Source organism: Sus scrofa, chromosome 18, assembly GCF_000003025.6.
Source record: "Sus scrofa isolate TJ Tabasco breed Duroc chromosome 18, Sscrofa11.1, whole genome shotgun sequence".
NCBI classification, from domain to species: Eukaryota; Metazoa; Chordata; class Mammalia; order Artiodactyla; family Suidae; genus Sus; species Sus scrofa.
In genome coordinates this window covers 8,876,146-8,901,917 of record NC_010460.4, presented here as the reverse complement: position 1 = coordinate 8,901,917, position 25,772 = coordinate 8,876,146, and the positions used below count along the sequence as shown (strand labels likewise).

Here is a 25,772-nt window from a genome sequence, read left to right as displayed (position 1 = left end):
TTTGGCTTTTATTTCTGATGCCTTGGGTGACTGACCTGAGAAAACATTTGTAAGGTCAATGTGACAGAATATTTTGCTTATGTTTTCTTCTAGAAGTTTGTTGGTGTCTTGTCTTACGTTTAAGTCTTTAAGCCATTTTGAGTTTATTTTTGTGCATGGTGTGAGGGTGTGTTCCAGTTTCATTGATTTACGTGCAGCTGTCCAGGTTTCCCAGCACCACTTGCTGAAAAGACTGTCTTTTTCCCATTTTATATTCTTGCCTCCTTTGTTGAAGATTAATTGACCATAGGTGTCTGGGTTTATTTCTGGGTTCTCTGTTCTATTCCATTGGTCTGTGTGTCCGTTTGGTACCAGTACCACACTGCCTGGATTACTGTGGCTCTGTAATACTGCCTGAAGTCTGGGAGAGTTATGCCTCCTGCTTGGTTTTTGTTCCTCAGGACTGCTTTGGCAATTCTGGGTCTTTTGTGGTTCCGTATAAATTTTTGGATTATTCTAGTTCTGTGAAAAATGTCATGGGTAATTTGATAGGGATTGCAGTGAATCTGTAGATTGCTTTGGGTAGTAGGGCCATTTTTATAAAATGAATTTTTCCAACCCAGGAGCATGGAGTATCTTTCCATTTCTTTGAATCCTCTTTAATTTCCTTGATGAATATTTTATAGTTCTCAGCATATAAATCTTTCACCTCCTTGGTCAGGTTTATTCCCAGGTATTTGATTTTTTTGGGGTGCAATTTTATTTTTATTTTTTTATTTAAAATTTTTTTTTGTCTTTTTGCCTTTTCTAGGGTTGCTCCCGAGACATATGGAGGTTCCCAGACTAGAGGTCTAATAGGAGCTGTAGCCGCCGGCCTATGCCACAGCCATAGCAATGCCAGATCTGAGCCGCATCTGTGATCTGCACTACAGCTCACGACAATGCCAGATCCTTAACCCACTGAGCAAGGGCAGGGATCAAACCTGCAGCCTCATGGTTCCTAGTCAGATTCATTAACCACTGCGCCATGACAGGAACTCATTGGGGTGCAATTTTAAAAGGTATTGTATTTTTGTATTCCTTTTCTAATATTTCATTGTTAGTATACAGAAATGCGACTGATTTCTGAATGTTACTCTTATATCCTGCTACTTTGCTGAATTTATCAGTTCGAGTAGTTTTTGGGTTGAGTCCTTAGGGTTTTCAATATGTAGTGTCATGTCATCTGCATACAGTGACAATTTTACCTCTTCTCTTCCAATTTGGATACCTATTTCTTTTGTTTGTCTGACTGCTATGGCTAGGACTTCCAGTACTATGTTGAATAACAGTGGTGACAGTGGGCATCCTTGTCTTGTTCCAGACTTTAGTGGGAAGGCTTTCAGCTTTTCTCCATTGAGTATTATATTTGCTGTGAGTTTTTTGCCAATGGCTTTTATTATGTTAAGGAATGTTCCCTCTGTACCCACTTTGGTAAGGGTTTTTTATCATGACTGGATGTTGGACTTTGTCAAATGCTTTTTCTGCATCTTTTGAGATGATCATGTGGTTTTTTACTTTTCTTTTGTTAATGTGGTGTATGACGTCAGTTGATTTGCGTCTGTTGAACCATCCTTGTGAATCTGGAATAAATCCCACTTGGTCATGGTGTATGATCTTTTTTATATGTTGTTGGATTCGGCTGGCTAAAATTTTTTGAGAATTTTTGTGTCTATGTTCATCAAAGATATTGGCTTATAGCTTTCTTTTTTGGTAGTATCTTTGTCTGGTTTTGGTATTAGGGTGATGGTGGCTTCATAGAATGTCTTTGGCAGTGTTCCATCTTCTTCAAGCTTTTGGAAAAGTTTAAGGAGGATGGGTATAAGTTCCTCTTTGTATGTTTGGTAGAATTCACCTGTGAAACCATCTGGTCCTGGACTTTTATTTGTAGGGAGTGTTTTTATTACATATTCAATTTATTTTCTAGTGATCAGTCTGTTCAGTTGATCTATTTCTTCTTGATTCAATTTTGGTAGGCTATAAGTTTCTAGAAAGTTGTCCATTTCTTCTAGGTTGTCAAATTTGTTGGCATATAGTTGTTCGTAGTATACTTTTATGGTTTTTTTTGTATTTCTGCAGTCTCTTTTTTCATTTAATTAATTAATTAATTTATTTATTTTTTGTTTGTTTTTTTTCTGTCCTCGATGAGCCTGGCCAGAGGTTTGTCAATTTTGTTTACATTTTCAACAAACCAGCTCTTGGTTCTATTGATTTTTTTCTATTGAGTCTCTATTTTATTGATTTTCTTTCTGATCTTTGTGATTTCCTTCCTTCTGCTGACTTTGGGCTTTATTTGTTCTTTTTCTAATTCGTTTAGGTGGTAGGTTGTCAATTTGAGATTTTTCTTCTTTTTCGAGGAAGGCCCGTATTGCTATGAATTTCCCTCTAAGCACTGATTTTGTGGCATCCCATAGATTTTGAATGGTTATATCTTCATTATCATTTGTTTTGTTTTGGGTTTTTTTTGGTCTTTTTGCCATTTCTTGGGCTGCTCCCTCGGCATATGGAGGTTCCCAGGCTAGGGGTCGAATCGGAGCTATAGCCGCCAGCCTACACCAGAGCCATAGCAACGTGGGATCTGAGAAGCATCTGCAACCTACACCACAGCTCACAGCAACGCCGGATCTTTAACCCACTGAGCAAGGCCAGGGATCGAACCCACAACCTCATGGTTCCTAGTCGGATTTGTTAATCACTGCGCCACCACGGGAACTCCGTTCATTATCATTTGTCTCGAGGTATTTTTAAATTTCCTTCTTGATTTCCTCATTGACCCATTGGTTTTTTAGTAGCATGTTGTTTAGTATCCATGTAGTTAGTTTTTTCTCATTTCTTTTCCTGTGATTGATTTCTAGTTTCATGCCATTGTGTTCAGAGAAGATACTTGAAATAATTTCTATACTCTTAAATTTGTTGAGGTTAGTTTTGTGCCCCAGCATGTGGTCAATCCTTGAGAATGTTTCATGTGCACTTCAGAATAATGTATATTCTGATTTTTTTGGGGGGGGGATATAATGTCCTGAAAATGTCAATTAATTCTAACTTTTCTACTGTGTCATTTAGGATCTCCTGCAGGTGACTCTAATGGTTAACCTGAGCTGAGAACCACAGCTCTAAACTTCAGTTCACAAAAATGGAAAAAGGAATATTTACTTCATGGGGCCTATTATAAAAAGTAAGTGAAACAACTCATAGAAAGAGTTAAGCATGGTGCTTAGCAAACAGTAAAACCTGAACAAATGGTAGTTGTTAATGATAGTCCTCAGACTCTGCAGATCAGTGCTACGCTGACATGTCATAAAAGGACAGAGAACTTAAGGGCTTGTATTGGTTCATTCAGGTTATGGCTCTGAGGTTGCCAGGCCCATTATAACCTTTGCCAAGCAGAGTTTTTATTGTTTATGAGTCTTCACACATGCTATTTGCTTAACCCTTTCTCTCTGCCTGTGTTACCCCACTTACAGCAGTGTGGTGGTTGGCAGGCTTTGGAGTCAGGCGGTTGGATTTAAACCTCAGTGTAGACATTCATTGAAATACTCGGATTGGAACTCTTTTGATTTATTTCATTACTTTTTATTTGGCCACGCCCATGGCATTCATAAGTACCTGTGCCAGGGATCGAACCTGAGCCACAGATGTAACCAGAGCCACAGCAGTGACCAGGCTGAGCCCTTAACCTGATGAACTGCTAGGGAACTCCCGGGAGCTCTTTTTAGATAGAACCTTGTCCTCTTCAATTTCTGTCCAGTATTGTTTTTATTCTAGACTCAGTGGGTCAATTAGTAGTTTTGAGGCTCTTTTGGGAAGATGATTCTGCACTGAGCACCGATTTTGATTGTCAATAAAGAGGAGCTTATGTTTTCAGCAACAGACACTGATAGTTCTCCATACATGAATCTATCCTGTCTTAGAAAACATGTTTTCTTTTTTTTTTTTTTGCCTTTTTGTCTTTTTGTCTTTTGTCTTTTGTTGTTGCTGTTGTTGCTATTTCTTGGGCCGCTCCCGCGGCATATGGAGGTTCCCAGGCTAGGGGTCCAATCGGAGCTGTAGCCACCGGCCTACGCCAGAGCCACAGCAACGCGGGATCCGAGCCGCGTCTGCAACCTACACCACAGCTCACGGCAACGCTGGATCGTTAACCCACTGAGCAAGGGCAGGGACCGAACCCGCAACCTCATGGTTCCTAGTCGGATTCGTTAACCACTGTGCCACGACGGGAACTCCAGAAAACATGTTTTCTTAAGCAGAATGAAGATGAAGATGTTTCAGAATCTACACTGGTTTAAGTCTAGATTTTACTTTAATATGAACTTTAATTCTGCCAGATCTTCAGTGAGGTTAGAAAGTGCATCTGGGCAGCTTTCTTTTTTTTTTGTCTTTTTGCCTTTTCTTGGGCCACTCCTGTGGCATATGGAGGTTCCCAGGCTAGGGGTCGAATCGGAGCTGTAGCCGCCAGCCTACACCAGAGCCATAGCAATGCGGGATCTGAGCCGCGTCTTCGACCTACACCCCAGCTCACCACAACACCAGATCCTTAACCCACTGAGCAAGGCCAGGGATCGAACCCACAACCTCATGGTTCCTAGTCGGATTCATTAACCACTGAGCCACGACGGGAACTCCAAGAAACACTTTCTTTTGAACTTACAAATGAGTGCTTTAGGGCCATGAAGACAGGACTGGCAGGTTGAAAGACCCTTCCTTCTTTCTGTTGCTCATAAAATTTGTTCCTATCTCTAACTCTCTTCAGTTTGAAACTGAGAAGTTTTGGGAGAAATGTGTAAGGAAAAAGGAAAAAGACAGAGAGGGTGAAATTTTAAGTTTTGACTTATTTTGTAGAAGTGCTTCATAAATAAAAGTATTATTATGTGTGTGTACTTTTTAAGAAATGAGTTTCTGGACCCCATGATTATATACACAAATAATAAAACGCATCCCATACCTGCTTTTTCCTGAACTTATCATGCTGCATGTAAATGTGGCCAACTTCCTATTTTTAGCAGGTATTTGTCAATACCGCATTGGAAACATCTGCTAGTAAAATATAGCAGTTCCTACTAGTCAGTCAAATAACTAAAAATATTTGACTAACTTTTACAGTTTACATAGTCCTTTTCACAAATATGTAAATATTTCATTAATCTGGTGAAGTATTATCATGATTTTACAGAGGCAGAAAGAAGTTCAGAGATGGTAAGTGACTTAAGGTCTCACAGCCAGTAAGCAAACTATGTCACAACCCTCTAAGGTGAATCCAAAGCCCAGGCTGAAAAATCAAGGGTGAAATCCTCCAGGCACACAAAACATTAAACATTAGGGAAAACAAATAGTTTTGGTTTTGACCAGAGAAATCTAATTATACAATCTGGCTAGCCTAAACCTACAGTTAATTTTTTTTTTTTCTCTTCTAGTTGCAGTTCTTGTTTTAACCTTGGGTCGATGGTGTCCTGAAATGTGTTGGTTCCATGGGGTCAAGAGTCAACTCTTCCCTGTTATCCTCTACTTTCCTTCTGGTCCACTGTCCAGTACAGGCTGTTTTGAGGCTCACAGTGTTTATTCTATCAGTCGGTTTTAGGGTACAGCTCATGTTCTAATGCCTTTTAGCTTTAGTTTCTGGTTTTCAGCATGGAGCAGCGCCACACCAATCTGCTGCTGAGCTGTCTACAGTTTCCCTTTCAAACTGTGCTAAGGCTGCCTGGAGGCTCAGGGACCATTGTTGAACCGACACGTTTTCTTGGCTTGTTTTCTGACTTAGGCTAATGTTGGTATCTAATGCAGTTACTTTCCTTAAAGTGTCAAGCTAGGAGTTCCCATCATGGCTCAGCAGAAACAAATCTGACTAGTATCCATGAGGACACAGGTTCAATCCCTGGCCCCACTCCTTGGGTTGAGGATCCGGCGTTGCCACGAGCTGTTTAGGTTGAGCTCTTGTATCTGGCATTGCTGTGATTGTGCTGTAGGCCAGTGGCTATGGTTCCAATTCAACCCCTAGCCTGGGAAGCTCTATATGTCACAGGCGTGGCCCTAAAAAAAAGTGTCAAGCTAATGCTCCTCAGTTCCTCTTATAGCCAGTCTTTCTTCAAAAGGCGGAGATGACCTCACAGCATCCACCTAGCTAGACTGGGTTTAGGCTGCAAACTGTTTCTCAGCCCAATACTCTGGAGCTCATCTACTGGCCTGGCTGAGCTAGATTGGCCAAGAGTAAGAGTGCCTCTGCACTTTTCTGAGCAACTCCCCGAGATCTTGTTAATACTTGGTAATACACACACATGCTCATTCACACAATCTTAGGGACTAAGGCTGTTCGTCTGTGTCCTCAATAATTAGCATGTCAAACACGTGGCAGATGCTCAAGAAAGAATTCTGCATGAATGGATTCTCAGCCTTCTGCTGGAACTCGTGGCTATCAGATACAAAACATCCGTTTTTAGGTAGTTTTTATTTTTATCAACTATAATGTAAGCCCTAGCTATACCATCTGGATTATGTATCTGTAAAAATATCATTTATCTAAACATATGTCACAGGATTTCTACTAGTTCAGGAATTATTCACAGGGCAGTTATTGCCAATACTTTCAATGCTGCAGGGAAAGAAAATTATAGCTGGAGCAGTTGCTATACATGCTCCTTCCTGCCTGTGGCTTTTCTTTTTCCTCCTTGAGGAGAGGTAGAAACAGGGCTTAAAGATACTTTAGGAGTTCCCTTGTGGCACAGCAGGTTAAGGATCTGGCATTGTCAGTGCTGTGGCATGGGTTCGATTCCCTGGCCCGGGAACTTCCACGTGCCGTGGGTGCAGCCAAAAAAAAAGGCGATACTTTATTTAACACAACAATGTGCATATAGTTAGCTTCCTGCATTGCACACTTAACAATAGTTAAGATGGTAAAATTTATGTTTTTGCCACAATAAAAATTAAGTACTTTAGAGATCTTTAGAATTCTTAGGGAAAAAAAATCAGAGACACTCTCACAACCTCACTGGAAACTCACTGCTAGAATACAATAAAATGAACATCAACTCCCCGGAGGTACACAAGTCATCTTTCACAGAGAAAACATCTTACACAATCCAATCTCTGGTTAAGTCCACGCTTTCCCACAGAACTTGCAAAGCTCTTGATAGTCTAGCCTTTGTCTATTTCACTATGACCAACCCATACTAATTAGCAGTCTTTAAAAGCTTTTTTTCTTTTTAGGGCGGCACCTACAGCAAATGGAAGTTCCCAGGCTAGAGGCTGAATTGGAGCTGCAGCTGCCGGCCTACACCACAGCCAGAGCAACGCTGGATCCAAGCTGTGTCTGCGACCTACACTACAGCTCACAGCAACACTTGATCCTTAACCCACTAAGCAAGGCCAGGGATTGAACCCAAGTCCTCACAGATACTAGTTGGGTTTGTTACTGCTGAGCCACAAAGGGAACTCATTGAGTTAATTTTTTATTAGGAAATATTTGAGGCATGTAAAAAATATTGAAGTTAACGTAACAAACACTTGTTTATCCATCTCTCTGCTTGAAAAGTAACAGACACAATTACAGTGCAGACACAACTGAAACCCCTTCTATCCCCGACTTCAATCCCATTGCTTCTCCTCCTGGAGGTGACCTCTGTCCTGAATTTGCTGTTTATCACTTCCTGCATGCTAGTGGTGGTTTTTCAACCTTTAACAGGACAATTTCTTCTTACCTTAGGGTTTTACAAATGGTGTTCTCTGTGCCTCAAACACTTTCCCAGCATTTTCCTTTTGCCTAACTCTAATTTATTCCGCAGAGCTCAGCCTAAATATCATCTCTTTAGGAAGGCCTTCTTTAAGCTCCCTAATGAGGTTTGGGCCTCTTGCTGTCCCTCTAGGTCAGTCCCTTGATCCATCCACACTCTCATTCTCACAGAAGTCCAGACTTTTCCTTTGTGGCCTGTAATACAACTGTTTTTATGTAATTATATAATATTAGTAGGGACTATTTCTTGCCAACCACTGTATTACCAGGGCTCTGGTACCTTGTTCCTTGTGGACGGTAGATACTTAATACTCTAACCAGGCACAGCCTTTTATCCTGCACATTTATCTTACAGATCTTGTCAAAGGAGTAGGTGGAGAGGCGCATGAAGTTTGTGAGCTTGGTGGTGGAGACAGTGGCTGAACAGCCGGAGAGATGAAAGAGTTTAGGGCTGGCTAAGTGGGGAGGTGAGAAGGCAGTGATGAGGATGTTCATTTAATGAGTTTCCCCTCCACTCCCCCAGCCTCCCATCCCCTCCCAAACAAGTCATTCAGCAATAATCATGTGTTCCTTTCTTTGGGGAATAAGGGAAACCTCAGGTTACAGAACCAAGGCCAAAATAATTTTGCACAATGAGCATATGTTCAAGAAACCAGTCTCAATTCAACCGGATTAGATTTCCACCTGGAGATGACTGTGTTCCTCCAAAGCACCTTCACCTCAGGGAGCTCACAGGGCTCCAGTCTGTGGAGAGACAATAAATACACGCCCTTCTGCTCTCAGTCGCCGAGGAAGGCATCTTCTTCCCCAATGGACCAGCATCATTTCTTTTTCATTGCTCTTTTCCCTTCTCCTTTCCTTGGTTTCCCCTTTCCACGAAGCTTCTTCAGACGCAGCTGCTCATCCCTAAAGTCCTGATGCTCATCTCTGAAAGGAGAAAGAAAAAATAATTAGCCAGTATTTTTACCTGACTGAAAAGTACACCAGTCTAGCCCTGTTCTCTTAGGTGCTTCTGGCTGTCAAACTTTGACTTCTACAGGCACATGCTTAGCTTGAACAGAAAGAACAGGACTGTGTTCCAAAAGTTCATTTCTAAGTCAGCTTCCCTCAGAAATAATGCCACGGACAGCCCACGTAAACCTGTGTAATCAGCATACAACGCTAGTAATTGCCCCACACTTCCCTATGACACTAAGACGAAACACTTGAAGGGGATATAAAGTGGGTATAAACTTCAAGAGCTGCACGAGACCCTGAGAGCCTCAGGGATTAGCAGCTACTACAAGGCGGAGAGGTATGGAGGAAGCCGCCTTGATGGCAGTGGGTAATTCATACAAGCAGGCTGCTGGGGAAAAGCTCAGGTAGGAAGGAAGCCAGATCAGTGGACAGGTCCTCCACAGACAGGACCTCTGGGGATCAAGGCAGCCAGGGTGTGACGTAATGGGGTGTATGTAAGTTGCAGACTGACTGGACTCTTCTGGCTGTGTCACTGCAATGGCTCTGGGTACTGCCGTGGCTTCAGCCCCTGGCTAGGGAACGTCTGCATGATGTGGATGGGGATAGGAAGGAGAAAAAAATGTCTGCATTCTAAGATCAAATACCGTCATCCCTCGGTATCCCGGGGCATTGGCTCCAGGATCCCCCTGAAGATTCCCAAATCCACTGGTACTCGCGTCCCTCATATAAAACAGTATTTGCATATAACCTTCATATATCCTCCTATATACTTTATTATTATTATTTTTTTGTCTTTTTGCTATTTCTTGGGCCGCTCCCGCGGCATATGGAGGTTCCCAGGCTAGGGGTCGAATCGGAGCTGTAGCCACTGGCCTACGCCAGAGCCACAGCAACGAGGGATCCGAGCCGCGTCTGCGACCTACACAGCTCACGGCAACGCCGGATTGTCAACCCACTGAGCAAGGGCAGGGACCGAACCCGCAACCTCATGGTTCCTAGTTGGATTCGTTAACCACTGGGCCACGACGGGAACTCCCCTTCCTATATACTTTAAATCATCTGTACATGACTTATAATACCTAATACAATGCAAATGCTATATAAATAGCTGCCAGGTACATGGCAAATTCAAGTTTTATTTTTTGGAACTTTCTAGAATTTTTCCCAATATTCTTGATCTGTGGTTGGTTGATTCTGCAGATGTGTAACCTGCGAATACAAAGGGCTCAGTATACCTAAAATGATATAGGGTTTAAATACGTAAGCTCTGGAACCCATCTGACCCTGGGTTCAAATCACAGCTCCATTGTTTAGCAGCTGTGCGACTTGGATGAGGGACCTTCCCTCTCTGCACTTTGGTCTCCTCATCTGTAAAAGTGTGGATACTGGCATAGTAATTAAATATGAGAGGGGTTTGCTGGGCCCAATTTTTAACTCTCTAGGTTGTTGTTTTTTGTTTGTTTGTTGTTTTTTTAGAGCCGAACCTGTGGTATATGGAGGTTCCTAGGCTAGGGGTTGAATTGGAGCTATAGTCGCTGGCCAACACCAGAGCCATAGCAACACCAGATCTGAGCCATATCTACAACCTACACCATAGCTCATGGCAATGCCGGATCCTTAATCTACTGAGCAAGGCCAGGGATCGAACCTGCATCCTCATGGATACTATTCATGTTCATTTCTATTGAGCCACGACAGGAACTCTCAGGACATTTTAAAATAGATTGGTTTTATAGGGTATGATGTTTCATTCAAATAAGCCATTCTCAAAAAAGCAGAGTAATTCTTCCGAAATATAAGTCAGATCATGTTGCTCTTGTTTACAACCCTGCAAATCTGTGCCCAGTTTTACTCCGTGCCCTTCACAATCCACGTTACCTCCCACTGCCCTCTCCTCAGCCTGTGCTGTTCCTGGAACACGTGAGGCACAAGGCCTTTGCTCTGCTCTTGTCTCTGCCTTGAAAGCTCTTCCCAGGTTCCTCCTGGCTCACCCACTGCCCGCAAGTCTCGGCTTAAACCTCCTCTTCTCAATGAGGCCAACCCAGACTGCCCTGTTTCATCCTGTGACCCATCCTCTCCCCGCCCACTGAGTGCCCAGTCAGCACTCTTGATCCTGCTCAGCCGGCTCTACTCTTTTTTCTCCCCCAGTAGCACATTCAACTTTGTAACACACCACATAATTGCCTTATTTAATATGTTCTTCTCCCTCTTCCCCCCACCCCTGCCCCATTTCTGACCACCCCGAGCCAGAAGGAAAGCTCCAAGGGCAGGGGTCTTTGTCTCTGCAGAGGAGCCAGGCCGGGCACCTGCTTGACTGGATGAATCACTCTTTTTGAGAAGATGCTTCCCTTCCCAGCTTCGAGTAGGTCTTTGAGTAATATGTTCTTTCCTGAAGATCGTCTAGTTTTATCCTGCCTGACTCCCCAGGAGGCCTTGCGCTACAGGCACCATTTACCATAACTAGTGACTAAATACATGGAAATAATATGCTTTTCCATGGATAACTAAATGTCAAATATTTTTTCTCTGCCCCCAAAGATAGTCAAGGCTTTACTTTTCAAACAAATGGAGAGTAGCAGCAAACAAGTAAATTAACTGAATTTAATTTCATCATGGGTTCTAATTTTCTACTCAGGACATCTGCCTTCCAATGATATTTTATTTGGGGCAAGAATAAAATTAATTTTGGTTTTCTGAGCTGAGACTAATGGCAAGGGAGATAATCCTCAAAGCAATTCCAGAAATCCAAAAATATGTCGTGGATTACCATATCTAATACATTAACTAAGAATATCTATTTTGTTCATTGCTGTTCCCCTTGTGCCCATCCTAAGTGCCTGTACATGGAAGGTACTTAAAAAAAGTCTGTTGGATAAACAAATGTACAATCTTTAGTTGTATGGAATGAACTAATAATTTTATTATATTAGAGCAAACAATCCCAAGTTAATTTTTTTTTTTTTTTTTTTTTTTAGGGCAGCATATGGAAGTTCTCAGGCTGGGGATTGAATTGGAGCTGTAGTTCTGTAGTTGCCAGCCTACGCCACAGCAACTCCAGATCCTATCTGCGTCTGTGTCCTACACCATAGCTCATGGCAACACCAGATCCTTTAACCTAAAGAGTGGGGCCAGGGATTGAACCCGCATCCTCATGGATACTGCTGAGCCATGATGGAACTCCTAAGACAAGTCCAATTAAAACATGTTACATTAAGGAGTTACCATCATGGCTTAGTGGTAATAAACCCGACTAGCATCCATGAGGGCACAGGTTCGATCCCTGGCCTTGCTTAGTAGGTTAAGAATCTGGTGTTGCCGTGAGCTGTGTTGCAGGTAGCAGATGTGGCTCGGATCCCAAGTTGCTGTGGCTGTGGTGTAGGCCAGCAGCTGCAGCTCTGATTCAACCTGGGAACTTTCATATGCTGAAGGTATGGCCAAAAAAAGACAAAAAAAAAAAAAAAAAAAAAAGAAAAAAGGTAGGCATTTTAGCTTTATACAATTAGATGTTGTTTGACTTCTTTTATAATGAGCATGATTTGTTTGTAATTAGGCTATTTGTTAAAGAAAACGATTACACGGGCATTTGACCTTTTTCCTGAGAAGTATATCATCCTAAGCACCCACTTCCCATACATACAAATGTACAGTAGAAAGAGCATAAAACTCTTACCAGGACACAGTATTATTCTGTTATAACGTCAATTACGCATTACTCTTAAAAGTGAACTACAGCTTATTTAGACCAAATTAGTATACCCCAAATTAGTACCAACTAAAAAATGTCAGAAGATGGTGAGAAGAAGTAAGAAATCGCAAAACACGGCCACCAGGAAAGAAAGGAGGCTTCCTCACAGCAGTTAGGACACCGGGGCCCCGGGGCAGGGACCCTGCATGTGACCAACCAGCATTTCCTCTGCTTTTGGTCCAGTTTTCCTCCGCATCCACTGAGTACTCTTAGATGATGACTAATTAAACATCTCTCAGTAGCTCCGTATCTAGTCCACATTAGTCACATTTTAGATATAATTAAGTTTCCCCTTTTTTTGGTGGTATACTCATTCTGGATATTTTGAAAGCTTCCTTCCCGCCACCACTTGTACCTTGTGAACTCTCTCGGTACTATTATAAGAACCACAAAAGTGTAAAGGTAGAAGGCTAATTTTTTCCTTTTCTGATCTACTAAACAAATCTTTTACAGGTTGCTCTATGTGTTTCTTTGTTGTTACCTGTAGAGGCCAAGAAAACGCAGTGTCCCCATAAGCGCAAAATAAGTGTTGTGATTTGGATACCAGTCATAAGTCTCCTTCCTCTTGGCCAAAGGCTGCTCGCTAAATAGCTTTACTACTTTCATGGATTTGGAATCGGTAGGCCTGGCAACTTCACCAAATAGCCGAGCACTCAGACGACTCATGCGCACAGCATATTCTGAAAGTGAAGACATTTCTTGTGCAGCAGGAGCAAGAGTCCCTATAGAAAATGAGATCAACGGGTTAGTCTAAGAAGTTTCCAGATTGTCTAATGAATGCTTTAGAAAATGAAAACACAGCAAGCCACACGTGAATGAGTTTCATACTGTTGGCAGGATGTGCCTCAGGGTTGAGAAACATTCACAGTCCATGCATGCTTTGCATTTGCATCTTTTTTTTTTTTTTTTTTTGTCTTTTTAGGGCCGTACCCACGGCATATGGAGGTTCCCAGGCTAGGGGTCTAATTGGAGCTGTAGCTACCGGCCTATACCACAGCCACCAGCAATGTGGGATCCGAGCTGTGTCTGCGACCTACACCACAGCTCATGACAATGTGGATCCTTAACTCGCAGAGTGAGGCCAGGGATCAAATTCGCAACCTCACGGTTCCTAGTAGGATTCATTAACCACTGAGCCACGACAGGAACTCCTACAATTGCAACTTTTACATTTGGTGTTCACGTACTATCATGCTCTTACTGTAATACCCTTTTTACAATCAAGGATTTGTGATTCGAATGGTTATTTACTGACAGTCAGCTTACCTATTTGTAGGCTAGATGAGGACAGGGAAACAAGTTACCCTATCGCAGTGCTGTTATTCTACCTTCAAAAAACACCTGCCTCAGCAATCTGCAGAATAAACATGCTGACTGCTTGCCATCTAAAGGTTTAATCATGGTGCAGAAATAATTATGCTGTTGTCTTTATTATCAGCCCTTTGAATGTTGTTCTCCTCAAGGGCTCCAGATGGCTCTGAGACAGCTAATGAGTTATGAGGTCATTTAGCCTCTAGGTTGCTGGATTGAATTCTGCCTAGAGACTGCGAACCATTTTGCAAAAACAGAGATAGTAGTCTTACAGAAATGAACTCAACAGCTCAAAAGATTCCTTTTATTTCTGAATAAAGGGCACTGATGAATTGTGATGTTACTTGTCTTATCTTCCATCTTATATATTCTGCTTTAATGAAAACTAGCTAAATTTTTGTTAGCTGAAAACAGTAACTTTTTCTTGGGAGGCATAGAAACAGTCTAAGAATGATGTCTGTAATATGCAGAAATTACAGCTAATATTCATCAAAAACTATGTAGGTGATACATAAAAATCAAGAATGTTCACAAGGATTATCGCCGGCACTTCATAATACCTGTAAATGGAGTATAACCTTTAAAAATGACAAGTCACTACATTGTACACCTGTGACTCATATAATATTGTATATCAACCATACTTCAATTAAAAAAAAAAATAAAAGGAGTTCCTGTTGTGGCTCAGTGGTAACGAACCCAAGTAGTATCCATGAGGATGTGGGTTCGATCCCTGGCCTCGCTCAGTGGGTTAAGGATCTGGCATTGCTGTGAGGTGTGGTGGAGGTCACAGACGAGGCTTGGATCTGGCATTGCTGTGGCTGGCAGCCACAGCTCCAAGTCAGCTCCTAGCCTGGGAACCTCCATATGCCACACATGCGGCCCCAAACAACAACAACAACAATAACAAAAAGAAAAGAATGTTGCTGGTGGAACAACTTTCATTCATTTCAGTTCAAATGTAAAGGTAACTGTTGGCAGAATATGGTAATTTATGTGAAATTTTTTCATTGAAATGAGAGTTTTTGTTGACTAAGAGAGTATCCTGAGGGAAGGTTCAGCTGGGATGAAAAGGAGTTGATCTCCAAATAGAAAAAAGGAGGCATAAATTCATCTTGAAAAACCAATGGAGGAAATATATAAAAAACCCTCCTAAAGAGGAATGGTGCCAAGTAAGTTTCAAAATTGCTCTGGCAATTTAAAATCAGTATTTAAATTAAGGAGTTTTTCATGTCTATTCCAAGATCCACTGAAGAGCAGAGGATGACTTCAAACCAGTTTCAGGGAGTTCCTGTTGTGGCGCAGTGGTTAACGAATCCGACTAGGAACCATGGGGTTGTGGGTTCGGTCCCTGCCCTTGCTCAGTGGGTTAACGATCTGGTGTTGCTGTGAGCTGTGGTGTAGGTTGCAGATGTGGCTCGGATCCAGCGTTGCTGTGGCTCTGGCGTAGGCTGGTGGCTGCAGCAGCTCCGATTCAACCCCTAGCCTGGGAACCTCCGTATGCCACAGGAGCAGCCCAAGAAATAGCAAAAAAAAAAAAAAAAAACCAGTTTCAGAATGTCAATCTCAAAACCATTTACTATTGTGAACATGGAGCGAGCAGTCTTGGGCCAATAGTGCCACCTGAAGGCCAGCAACGGGAGAACTGCCAGGTCCAGGGTCCACTCTGGGCCCGACCCTCACCCTGGATCCCAGCAAGCCCTGCCCTTCCCTTTTCCTCCTTTCAGAGCTCTCAGTTCCAAGATTCACTTCCATCCAATTCTGGCCCCACTGTGTGGACGGGGATGGACTGTGGTTGTTAGGGCCAGAGTTATAATCTCCTCAGTGAGAAAAAAAGTCATTAACAGAGAACATTGTACAAGTCAGTGCTATAAACCTCTAAAGACAAATTTCCAGAAGTTGCCTTCAGAACCTACAAGAAGTTCCTTCGAGTGCATTATCTTCTCTCTTCTTTCTACTTTTAAGGTTATCTTTTTTCCAAACAGCAGATTAAAAAAACTTAAAAACAAACTTTCTTAATCAATTTCCTTTGTTTTGCTATCAGAATAGATTTCTGTTACAACTGCACAGTATTTCCAGTCAGTTATCTACAGGTGATCTAGGAATTATCGTTTTTTCCCCAATATTTTTAGGAAACTGCTCTGAATTCCAAATCATTTTACTTTTTTTTTTCTTTTTACTGCCACACCTGTGGCACAATGGGGGCTAGGGGGTTGAATGAAATGCAGTGGCAGGCCTATGCCACAGCCACAGCAATGCTAGATCTGAGCCACATCTGTGACCTATGCTGCAGCTTGCAGCAATGCTGGATCCTTAACTCGCTTAGCAAGGCCAGGGATCGAACCCACATCCTCATGGACACTATCTTGGCTTCTTAACCCACTGAGACACAACAGGAACTCCCAAATGATTTTACTTTTAAATGAAGAGGCAGCATGGACTCCTGAAGTTCTGCTAATTATTAGCTGGGTTTTTTGAACAATTACATATTTTCTCTAAATAGCTTCCTTTTTAGAAAACAAAGGATATATGAGAAATATGACAGTGGACTGAGTGAATGGTAAACTAAAAACAAAACACACAAATGAAAAACCTAAACACAAAAAAACCCAAAAGTTTGGTGCTTGTATGTTCTTTATAAAGGCATTTGCTTATTCCTGGTCCTCACTTAATCATGCAGAAAAGCAGATGCATACTCCATGCATCTGAACCTGTACCTCCCTGGACAGCCTCACTTACAAACACTGACCACCAGAGAAACATAGGGGAGGGGACCAGTGGCTTGGTAACTTGACGGGCAGTAAGGAGGAAGGGATTCATTAGGGCAGTGGTCACTCAAGTCATCACGGGATGCTAAGTTATTTCCAGGCCCACCTTGGAATGTAGTGAATTACCAAGACACCTAGCTCATAAATAAGAAGGTCTCATGAGAATCCAATGGAATATGATCATATCACAAAATCTGAGTCCTAAAACTTTTATGATGGAAAAAGAGAATAAGCCTCTCCAAACCCAAATCCTTTACTAGAAACAAAGACACACTTGCTAAATAGAAACAAACTGAAAATGGTTATTACAGTTATCAATTACTGCTCTATAGTCTCCTACAAAGCATAGACCTATGTCTCTGAAGAATGGCACAGGAGCTTGGTATTGCCATTTTTTACATAGGCTAAAAGAGCTAAAAAGTTCTGCTGTCCATAAATACTGGTCCCGGGACAAGCAAACGGCCACTTTTTAGTAGCTTTTTTTTTTTTTTTTTTTTTTTTTTTTAAATTAGCCTTACCTAGGACTTTGCAGGATCCTGGTATGCCTCTTTACAGAATCTTTCAACTTGATCTTAAAAAAAAAAAAAAAAAAAAAAAAAAAAGAAAAAAAAAAAAGAGATGCCTGTATTAAAGACATTAAAGTAAAAGGCAAATAAATTCAATTTTTATTCACTGAAGCCGTTCTAAGGGGTACAGAATAGTCACTTAAAAATCTGAAAGCAAACAGTATCATGAAAAATTAACTGGACTTGAAAGGCTAAGCAAAAACAAATTTCTCAAAAGTGCTAGAGCAAAGCATGTTAAGCCCAAATGAGAAAATCCCCATATTTTTACTTAGCATGACAGTACAACTTTCTTTGATCTTTTGGATAGATCTGAAGCATTTAAAAGGTCGGGCTTAATAACTGGCTTTGGATTAGGTTTGCCTTTTTTCTTTGAAAAGTGCAGCTGATGTACAGGAGTTCTTAACCTAGGTATCCTCAGTGTGGTGAATTCCGTGGAACTTTAAAAGTATATACTGAAATGTGTGTGTGTAAATATTGCTGGGGAGAGAGGTTTCTCAAAAACCACTGGTTAGTGAAGACTGCCACCCTTGGAGTAGAAATGCTGGTTGGAATCTGGCTTCCGTACTTTAACGGCCACATCGTGTTTGTAGTAGCACCTATTCTTTGCCTTCGTTTTCTCATTTACTACAGAAGACAGTTACACTGCTTCACTGCGTTGTGAGGCTGACAAGCAAAACTCATGGCACAGGGCCTGCCATGATAATCGTCAGGCCTCAAGGAATTCACACACGGTGCAAACGTATTTCACAGGAAAACCGTCTAAACACAATGCTTTATTACTTTTAAAGCCCGGCACCGATTATTTTACTGGGTCAGAGAGAAATGAATGGCTCTGAATACAGATCAAGCTTTATTCCGTTCAACAGAACACCACCAACCCCCTCCAACTGCTTCGATCACGCCTGCCTGTGATGGAAGCAACAATGTGAAGTCAACTGATGGGCATTTCGCTAATATTTTTCTTAAATATTATTTTATTATATTTCTCTTAAGCTGATAGCAAAACCAGTCTGCACCCGCCACCCGCCATAGCTACGGTGCAGAAGGCCGTTTGATGAGCAGAGAAACTGAACCTTGTACGCTGCCTAATCAGGAAGAGAGTAAGTGCGGCAGAGAGAAAACTACGCTACTTTGGTAAATTCCCCAAGTTATGCAGGAAAAGGCCAAGTTGTTTGGGTGATACCTGTGAGACCGCCGAGCTGGTTAATGAAATTGATTCGTCCTATTCGGGGCGACTCTACAAGGCTGGAGACCTCCGCAGGAGCTCTAAAGCCATCGCGCATAGGTCACCACCGACCCCCTAAAAGTCACGAACAGCCTTACCTAGACGTGCCCTTCCTCTGCCGCGCGCCCGCTTCCCGGAAGACCCGCCCCCGGGCCCGCCCCCAAGCTTCCGCCCGAGACTTCAGCGAAGAGCAGTAGAGAAACGGAAACTTGGCGGCTAGAGCGAAGCCTTAGTGAGAGACTCGGAACTCCTGACGTCACACCTGACGCCGCTCAGGGAGGTCGGCCCCTCCAGGTGAGCGGAGGACTGATGCGGCTTCCAGGAGTGAGAAGCCCGGCTTTCCTGGGGGATACTGCGGGGTTCGCTCACTGTGTTTTGTTGGACACGGCTGTAGCGCTGACCCCCAAACCTCCGAGGCAATAGTTTGCGTGTGCCATGTGGTGGAGAATGAAGTGCATTTCTTTTTTCTTTTCCTCCACTTTCTTTGTGTTTTCGTTCTCTTTTCATCCAGCTTAGGCCTTAACCTGTTAACAAGTGCATTTCCCGACCTCAGGGGCTGAAGAGTCTCCTGACCCACCGGGAGTGCCATTCTTCTCCCTCCCACAAATCGGCTCACCCTCTGATAATCATTTAGTGTCACCTCTAGGAGGCCATTTCTGATACTCCTTTGCTGGATTAGGGCCACTGTTTGCAGCACTCTGTGTCTTTCTCTCCCACTGGCCTGGAAGCTTCTTCAAGGAAGTAGGATGGAATACTTGTCTGACTCCTCAGGAGTTACCTAGACTCCTCTGGGCAGATAGTAGAACATTGACAGTAAATCTCTCAAGCAAGCCACATTCCATAGACATCGTATGAAACACTTGTTTAATGTTCAGTAGTTCAGCTGAGAACACCACTTATTTTCCAAGTCAATGAATACTCTAAAGTGTACCTCTGGAATTAAGGCAAGTTAGCGGTGAGCTATATACCTTCAGGTTATTTTGTTGACACCCTCTTCCCTCCTATAGACTTTTGTTTTGTCGTGTTTTGACATTTTATCAATATATGCTATAGAATTTGTTTTTATCAAGTTAGGTTTTGACACGTTATCAACCCATGATGTAATTAGTAGCCTTATTAACTTGGGTCTAGCTTAAGGAGTTGACACAGGGTAGAATTCCCGTCGTGGCTCAGTGGTTAATGAATCTGACTAGGAACCATGAGGTTGAGGGTTCGATTCCCGGCCTTGCTCAGTGGGTTAAAGGATCTGGCGTTCCCTTGAGCTGTGGTGTAGGTCGAAGATGAGGCTTGGATCCTTCGTTGCTGTGGCTCTGGCGTAGGCTCGCTGCTACAGCTCAGATTAGACCCCTAGCCTAGGAACCTCCGTGCACCGCAGGAGCGGCCCTAGAAAAGGCAAAAAAGACAAAAAAAAAAAAAAAAAAAAGTTGACACAGGGTATACTGAGGATACCATTCATAGCTCAGTACAAAAAAATATCCTGGGTAGGAATTTCACCTTGTCTTTTGTGTTTCTGTGGAGTTGGTTTTGTTTTGTTGTTGCTGTTGTTTTTTTAATCTAGCAATGACAAAACTTAATTGTTTTTTTAAATTCATTTTCAAACCAATGAATCAGGTAAACCAGGAGGCTTCATTTGAATGTTGGCTATTAGAAAGTTTAAAACCAAATTTGCAGGACTCCTGGCAAACAAATATAAACCTGTTATTGGCTGCATTTTGCATCTTTTTGTTTTTTTCCCTTTTCACCTGTTTCCCTTACTTGTGTTCTCAGGATATTTTGTGGACCTCTGTAAGCTACCGTAACTCCCTTAAAATAAATATTAAGGGAGCAAAGTGTATAAAATTACAGGTGACTGTGTACTCTGGGGCACTTTGCGTTTTCTTTTTTTTTTAAATTCAACTGACATTTATTTAACGTCTATTATATTGTACTGTATTCAGCTCTGGTTTTCAGAAGCTGAATTCACAACAAAAGGCTAATTAATGCACTGAACAGAATATAATAAATAATAATTTTTGGTTAAAATTTTTATTTTATTGATTTATTGATTTATTTTTTAATTAAACAATTTTTATTTTATTTTTGTCTTTTGTCTATTTAGGGCCCCACCTGTGGCATAAGGAGGTTCCCAGGCTCGGGGTCAAATCAGAGCTGCAGCTGCTGGCCTACACCACAGCCTCAGCAACATGAGATCCGAGCCGCATGTGTGACCTATACCACAGCTCATGGCAACGCGGGATACTTAACCCACAGAGCAAGGCTAGGGATCGAACTCTCGTCCTCATGGATACTAGTCGGGTTTTTTAACCACTGAGCTGTGATGGGAACTGCTAAAATTTTTAATTGTATAAGATAGAACTATTTTTTTCATATATTTCTACTTTTTGTTTGTTTGTTTGTTTTGCTTTTTTAGGGCCTCACTTGCAGCATATAGAGGTTCCCAGGCTAGGGGTCATATTGGAGCTGTAGCTGTCAGCCTACACCACAGCCACAGCAATGCAAGATCTGAGCTGTGTCTGCAACCTACATCACAGATTATGGCAACACTGGATCCTTAACCCACTGAGCAAGGCCAGGGATTGAACCTGCATCCTCACGGATGCTAGTCAGATTCATTAACCACTGAGCCATGATGGGAACTCCTAAAATTTTCAATTGTATAAGATAGAACTGTTTTTTCATATATTTCTACTTTCTATTCATATTTTTACATTATTGAGATACTATTGAATGGTGCTGTTTTTTTTTATTATAGTTAATTTACAATGTTCTGTCAATTTCTGCTGTACAGCAAAGTGTCCCTAGTCTCTCTCTCTCTCTCTCACACACACACACACACAGACACACACACACACATACACACACGTTCTTTTTCTCACATTATCCTCCATCATCATGCTCCATCACAAGTGACTAGATGAGGTTCCCTCTGCTATACAGAAGGATCTCATTGCTGCACTGATTCTTTATTATGTCATTTTCTTGGGTGTTATACAGGTTTCTGGAGCCTGCTATAACACAACTCCACAAACTTGGTGGCTTAAAACATCAGAACTCTATTCTCTGACCGTTCTGGGGGTCAGAAGTCCACAATCAGTGCCACTGTGCCAAAATCAAGGTGTTGGCAGGGCCGTGCTCCTTCCATAGGCTCTAAGGTAGAATCAGTTCTTTGATTCTTTCAGCTTCTGGTGGTTGCTGGCATTCATTGACTTGTGGCCACATCCCTTCAATCTTTTTTTTTTTTTTTTTTGTCTTTTTGTCTTTTGTTGTTGTTGTTGCTATTTCTTGGGCCGCTCCCGCGGCATATGGAGGTTCCCAGGCCAGGGGTTGAATCGGAGCTGTAGCCACCGGCCTACGCCAGAGCCACAGCAACTCGGGATCCGAGCCGTGTCTGCAACCTACACCACCGCTCACGGCAACGCTGGATCGTTAACCCACTGAGCAAGGGCAGGGACCGAACCCGCAACCTCATGGTTCCTAGTCGGATTCGTTAACCACTGCGCCACGACGGGAACTCCCCTTCAATCTTCAAGGCCAGAATCTTCAGTATCTCTCTGATACCCTCTCCTCATTCTGTGTCAGATCTCTTACTACCTCCCTTTTATAGGGATACATGTAATTGCATTTAGGGCCCACTTGGATAATCCAGGATAATCTCCCAATCTCAAGATTCTTAATTTATTCATATCTGCAAGGGCCCCTTTCCTGTATATAGTAGGATTTACAAGTTCCAGGAATGAGGGCTGATAATCTTGGAGGACACTTTGCTGTCTACCACAGACTTAGAAACAGCAAACCTATGATATAGACCTAAAAAATGGGTACTGACCAATAGGGAAGTTTAAACATTAGGATGGGCAAACTAATGTAACAATCAAATTTAACCTCCTGTGGACATTAACTTGCAGACTGTGACTTACCCTCTTGTAACGCCAAGCTAAAGCTTCCTTAAGGACCCTTGTTATTGTGTTGTCTGTACATAGTTCTGTTTTCTGTAGCCCACTGTTTTTAAATTGTGGGCTATGAATTACTAGTTGGTTGTGAAATCAGTTTAGTGGGTCACAAACAGCGTTAAAAGACAGTAGAATAGGAAGTATCAGAGTGCATCACGTACAATGAGGGTAATTATTATTTCATGAAACAATATGTATATGTGTTTTGGATCATGATATAAAATACGCTTCTCACTCTAGGTTGTGGTAAAATGGAAAGCCTCTGCTGTAAGCAGATTCATTATTCATTATACTTTATAGCAGATAATCCTTGCCATTAAAGCAGGAATTAAAGCTCGCATCGATTCCAGTACTTACTGTGTGGAGTAATAGTCCACAGAATAGGTGGGTACCTATTCCTTTGAGTAAATCAACTTACAGATCCCCTGTCTCTATAAGTACTCTTTCCTAGCATTGTGTAGATTCTTCTTTCCTATTTCTTTTCTCTCTCTTTTTTTCTTTTTATGGCCACATGTGTGGCATATGGACGGTCCTGGGCCAGGAGTCAAATCAGAGTTGCAGCTGCCGACCCACACCACAGCCATGGCAACACCCGATCCGAGCTGCAGCTGGCAGCAATGCCAGATCCTTAACCCACTGAGTGAGGCCAGGGATCAAACCCACATCCTCATGGACTCTCTGTCAGGTTCTTAACCCCTTGAGCCACAACGGGAACTCCCTTCTTTCCTATTTATGCATGTGCAATAGTTCTTTTCTCATTTTACCAAAGAAAGGTATATCCCTCACCCAGGGTGTTAAACCCTTGACAAAGGGACAATTCAGCATGTCTTAGGCTTCCTGTCTTTTCCTGTTTTGCGTATATTTCAGGTAATGGTAAAGTGTGGCTCTTAGAAATACGGTATCTGGATACGTGTTACGACTTTCTGAAATCACATATACTGTGTGAGTGTGAATGGTAGGAGTGATAGCAGCTTTCCTTTCATCAACAGGTCTCTTGTATCCTCTATGGTTAAGAAATGAATTGTTATTGAAGGAGAGTCTGATGACAACAAAGTGACACCATCATTGAAGAAAATATTGAACCCTGGAGTTCCTGTCGTGACGCAGTGGAAATGAACCCAACTAGGAACCATGAGGTTGCGGATTCGATCTCTGGCCTTGCTCAGTGGGTTAAGGATCTGGCGTTGCCGTGAGCCGTGGTGTAGGTCGCAGACGCAGCTCGGATCCCGTGTTGCTGTAGCTGTAGACCGGCTGTAGACTGGCGGCTACAGCTCCAATTCGACCCCTAGCCTGGGAACCTCCACATGCCATGGGAGCAGCCCTAGAAAAGGTAAAAAGACAAAAAAAAAAAAAAGAAAGAAAAAATATTGAACCCTAAATTTCCCATATTTAAACATAAATAATTTTTTTTCCCAGCTGTTCTCAGTGCTTACCTGAAGGATGTGTCATCTGGAAAGAAAAGTGACTTCGAACAGCAGAAGGAGTAGAGGTTAGTGACACTGATTCTTTTAAATATAAAATGGATTATTTTGGAATTACCATTGTGGCTCAGCGGTAATGAACCCAACTAGTATCCATGAAGATTCGGGTTTGATCCCTGGCCCTACTCAGTGGATTAAGGATCCAGCGTTGCTGTGAGCTGTAGTGTAGGTCACAAACGTGGCTTGGATTTGGCATTGCTGTGGTTGTGGCATAGGCTGGCAGCTGCAGCTCCAGTTTGACCCCTAGCCTGGGAACCTACATAGGCCATGTGTGCGGCCTTAAAAAGGCCAAATAAAATAAAATAAAATAAAATGGATTATTTTAAAACACCTTCATATTTTTTCCCGTTACATGAAATAATTTGGTAAAAACTCAAATATAATTTTATTTTAGATTTGGCATGTATTGTTCAATAAAGGTTGAAGCATCTTGTGAAAATCACAGTTCACCAAATATTTCCTGTTCTTTCCCTTTCTGGACATTGGAGTTCATCTCATGGCAGTCTAGGAATTGGGTCAGGCCATGTGACTATTTCTGGCCCATGAGTTATGAGCAGAAGTGAAGTGTTGCCTTTCTCCGTATGAAACTCTCTAGAGCTCTCCTTTTCCTCTGCTGCAGAGGGTCATTGCTCTGTCAGCCTGGGTCCTGGAGGTCCAGGTCCTGTTCTGCCAGCCACAGTGTGCGTGTAGCTTAGGTTAGAAATGAGCCTTTGTTGCTTTAAGTCGTATGATTGTTTTGGAGGCGAGGGTGGTGTGCTTGGTGGCATGCAAAAGTTCCCAGACCAGGAATCGAACTCATGCCACAGCAGTGAAAATGCCAGATCTTTAACCACTAGGCCACCAGGGAACTACTTAAGTCATAACAATTTTGTTGTTTTGTTGCTTAAGTGTGATCTAGCCTATCCTGATACACTTATTTTATCAAATTCTATCCTAAAATATAGAAGTAATTTCAATCCTGACCTTATTTCATTTTTTAACATGTTTAATACTTTGTCTCCTAGTAATAAAAAATAAAATTATGTACTAGCTGTTGGACCGATCTATTCTTTATGGTATACTTTTATTCTTCATTAAATATATAGGAAATTTTTTATTATTATTTCCAAAAAACTGATTAGAGCTATTATAGAATTTTTATATGTGATTTTTAGATTTTTTATTTAGTTATTCCTGAAAACTGAAAACAAAATTTCAGTATATACATGGACATAATTATTAAAGGAATGCTGTGCTTTTTTTTAAATCATATTCTAATTCATAAGTAATTTTTATCAAGTTTTACTATTATAATTAAGGGATGACAGAACCATCTAGATTTATTCCTGGTTTTATGACATTATAAAAATGTATAAACTCATTCAATTCATTCTTATATCATTTTAATCTTGATTGGTTTTAATAATTGAGTTTATGAGATACATTTTATAATCCTCTCAGTTTTTAAAAAATTTACATCAAATGCATATACTAACACATTTATTTGAACTGAAAATTAAGTCAGACTTTTTCTCAAAGCGAATTCTATTTAGATGATTGGCTTGACAATGAGAATCGACTGTACTCTTAGGTTATATGGTCAATAGCACATTTTCTACAAGTTGAATAAGTTTTATTTGCAGCTTCGAGATTCAGCAAAAATATATAAAGCACATGATGAAATGAAAGTGTTTTATCAAAAATATTTTACATTAAGTTAATAATGTTTCCATTTTGCTAATCCTTTAAGGGTTATTTCAGGTAAGGCAAGATGTTTCTAAATGACAACAAAACGAATATGGATTTGGCAAATCACAGAATTGCTTTTTTGGTACATTTCCCAGACATTGTGAAAATGAATGGCTATGATGGCTGGAAAATAAATTCTTTTTCTTTTAACTCATATTTTAGATTTTCTTTTGGAGTCACACAGCCTCCCCACAGTTCTAAGCATGTGCAGATTAGGAAGTGAGCCCAGTAATGGGTCAGTTTATATAGAGAATTAAGAATCCCTTTCACTGTCTTCCTGCTCGTTAAGATTTTCCTCATACT

At 41.6% G+C, this 25,772-nt stretch overlaps 1 protein-coding gene across 2 annotated transcripts; it reads right to left on the bottom strand.

The window, feature by feature from the left end:
- MRPS33 (mitochondrial ribosomal protein S33) lies at positions 7,445 to 18,479 on the bottom strand. Of its 2 annotated transcripts, none has more exons than XM_003360108.4 (4): positions 18,409 to 18,479; positions 17,038 to 17,090; positions 12,922 to 13,162; positions 7,445 to 8,665 (listed from the first exon to the last, which is right to left on the bottom strand). In XM_003360108.4, the coding sequence occupies exons 3-4, from the start codon at positions 13,134 to 13,136 to the stop codon at positions 8,560 to 8,562; spliced, it is 321 nt and encodes a 106-aa protein (XP_003360156.1). In that variant the 5' UTR covers positions 13,137 to 13,162; positions 17,038 to 17,090; positions 18,409 to 18,479; the 3' UTR covers positions 7,445 to 8,559. The 2 variants fall into 2 exon arrangements, with proteins under 2 accessions (XP_003360156.1, XP_003360155.1); XM_003360107.4 differs by having other exon boundaries at positions 18,269 to 18,453.

Excerpts from the sequence above, each read along its gene's own strand:
- MRPS33 (XM_003360108.4), bottom strand. The coding sequence starts at position 13,136 with ATGTCTTCACTTTCAGAATATGCTGTGCGCATGAGTCGTCTGAGTGCT. Across the intron at positions 8,666-12,921 it reads CGTTTTCTTGGCCTCTACAG|AGATGAGCATCAGGACTTTA; the intron begins GTAACAACAAAG and ends TTCTCCTTTCAG.